Genomic DNA, 2030 nt, shown 5'->3' on the forward strand with positions numbered 1-2030 from the left:
TGATGGTTTGGTACTTAGGGTGCTGGATCAGTACTTAGAAGATCTGGTTTTGAACTCCCAGTTCTGCCACAGATTTCCTGTGTGAACTTGTGCAAGTCACATAACGTTTGCCTTCCAGCCCCTGCTCAAACCATGTCACCTGCGCAAGGAGCACTTGCACTTCATAAATGAAAAGATGATGATGATGATCGCCTAGCAAAGACTGTGCAGTGAGGGGACGAAATCGGTTGATAATTCCGAGCTGTGGATGGGAAGGAGAGTGGGGAAGGAATACTTAGTCTAGAAAAAAGAGAAGGGCGGTGTAAATCACTGAGCAGCAGAAGGGTCTAAGTGCCTAATGGCATTGGTGGATACCAATCAACTTAGGATGGGATTTTCAGAAGAGCTCGGCATTGGCCTAACTCTGCCGCCAGTGACATCAATAGGAGCAGAGTCCGGCCTATGATGGGTACTTTGTGAAATCCTATCTGTGAACCACATTTAAATACTATAGGATGTAAATTACTTTAGGCTCACTGTAAAGCCATATTGGTCTGGAAATTGGGCGTAGCCTGCGATATAAGCTGGTCAAAGCTAGGAAAGCTACATTTTGGTTGAAACTCAGATTTTTTGTGTCAGTTTCCCCTGCAGAGCCCAGTGCAGTAGCATTTATAGCAGACTCACCGACACTGAGCAGTGCAAATAAAGCCAGAGTTAGTATCTTTCCACTGAGCGTTTGCAGCTGTTCCAAGTTGCTTTACCCTCCCCGTTGAGCCCTATGTGTGCTCCTTCCTCAATCCTCTGACAATGCAAGGCTAGTTCTCTATTTCTGACTGCAGTTGCTGAGATTGTAGTCTGGGCAGGGAGAGGGACACAGGTCACCTTGGGGTTATGGTTAATCCATAGCTGGGAATGGCAATCCATCAGCCAGGGCAGGGACAAATTTCAAATTGCTAGCAACACTCTCACCTCCCGTAGAATGCTACCATTCTACAGCCTGAAGGCAGGTCTGAGACCTCTAACTTCCCCTCATTGTCCTCTTTGCTTTTCAGAGCCTTGAGTATGACCAGAAAGATCTTCACCAACACCAGGGAGCGGTGGAGACAGCAAAACGTCAACAGTGCCTTTGCCAAGCTGAGGAAGCTCATCCCCACCCACCCTCCGGACAAAAAACTGAGTAAGAACGAGACACTCCGTTTGGCCATGAGGTACATCAACTTCCTCGTCACGGTCCTGGGGGAGCAGGGCCTGCCGCAGACAGGAGTGGCTGCCCGGGGGAGTATACTGGGGCTGTTCCAACAAGCCCCACATTTGCAGAGTATGGAGGAACTGACTCTGATTGAAGACTGTGGAGTCCCTTCTCCGGGCACAAGCAGCAATATCCCAGAGTGCTGGTCAGAGACATCGTCTCCCTAGCAGGCAATGAGTGATGCAGTCCTGGTGTTAGTTTGATAGTCTCCTTTGCATAACATGTGGATTGTTTGCCTCTGTACAGTATTTATCTATTTATATCTATTACTGTTGTATTAAATATATTTTTATTTCAAAGGAAAGGAGGTGGAAGGAATCATTGGAAGGCGGACAATGGCATGGATGAATAGGGAAGGGTGTTCGACCCTTGGGAATTTGCAAGGATTCAATGTAGTGACTTCACAGATTCATGGAAAAATCAAAGCCGAGAGGGGACCATTATGATCGGAGCCTCTGTATAACAGAGGCCATAGAATTTCATCCAGTTATTGCTGCAGTGGAAGAGATTATTCTTCCTTGCTACATAAGGAGACGCTATCAAGTCCAGTTGCTTGTGGGTCAGCTGGCGTGTTTCACTTAACAAATATCCAGCCTTGACGGAAAGGTCCAAGTGATGGAGCATTTACCACATCCCTTGGTCGGCTCTTCCAAGTTAAGAGTTTACATCTTATTTCTGTATTGAATTTTTCTAATATGTAGCTTCCAACTGCTGGATCTTGTTTTGCCTTTGTCTGTTAGCCCGAAGGGCTCTCTAACATCAGAATGAAGCACAAATGAGTATATAAATAACAGCCACCAAG

General features: G+C 46.5%; 1 protein-coding gene across 1 annotated transcript; it reads left to right on the top strand.

Moving 5' to 3' along the window:
- Positions 1-1041: 1041 nt before the first annotated feature.
- On the top strand, positions 1042-1395 carry TAL2 (TAL bHLH transcription factor 2). The gene has a single exon (XM_065407039.1). The coding sequence runs from the start codon at positions 1042-1044 to the stop codon at positions 1393-1395; it is 354 nt and encodes a 117-aa protein (XP_065263111.1).
- The last annotated feature ends 635 nt before the right edge of the window (positions 1396-2030 follow it).

This window comes from Emys orbicularis, chromosome 6 (genome assembly GCF_028017835.1).
Source record: "Emys orbicularis isolate rEmyOrb1 chromosome 6, rEmyOrb1.hap1, whole genome shotgun sequence".
Lineage (NCBI taxonomy): Eukaryota > Metazoa > Chordata > Testudines > Emydidae > Emys > Emys orbicularis.

Excerpts from the sequence above, each read along its gene's own strand:
- TAL2 (XM_065407039.1), top strand. The coding sequence starts at position 1,042 with ATGACCAGAAAGATCTTCACCAACACCAGGGAGCGGTGGAGACAGCAA.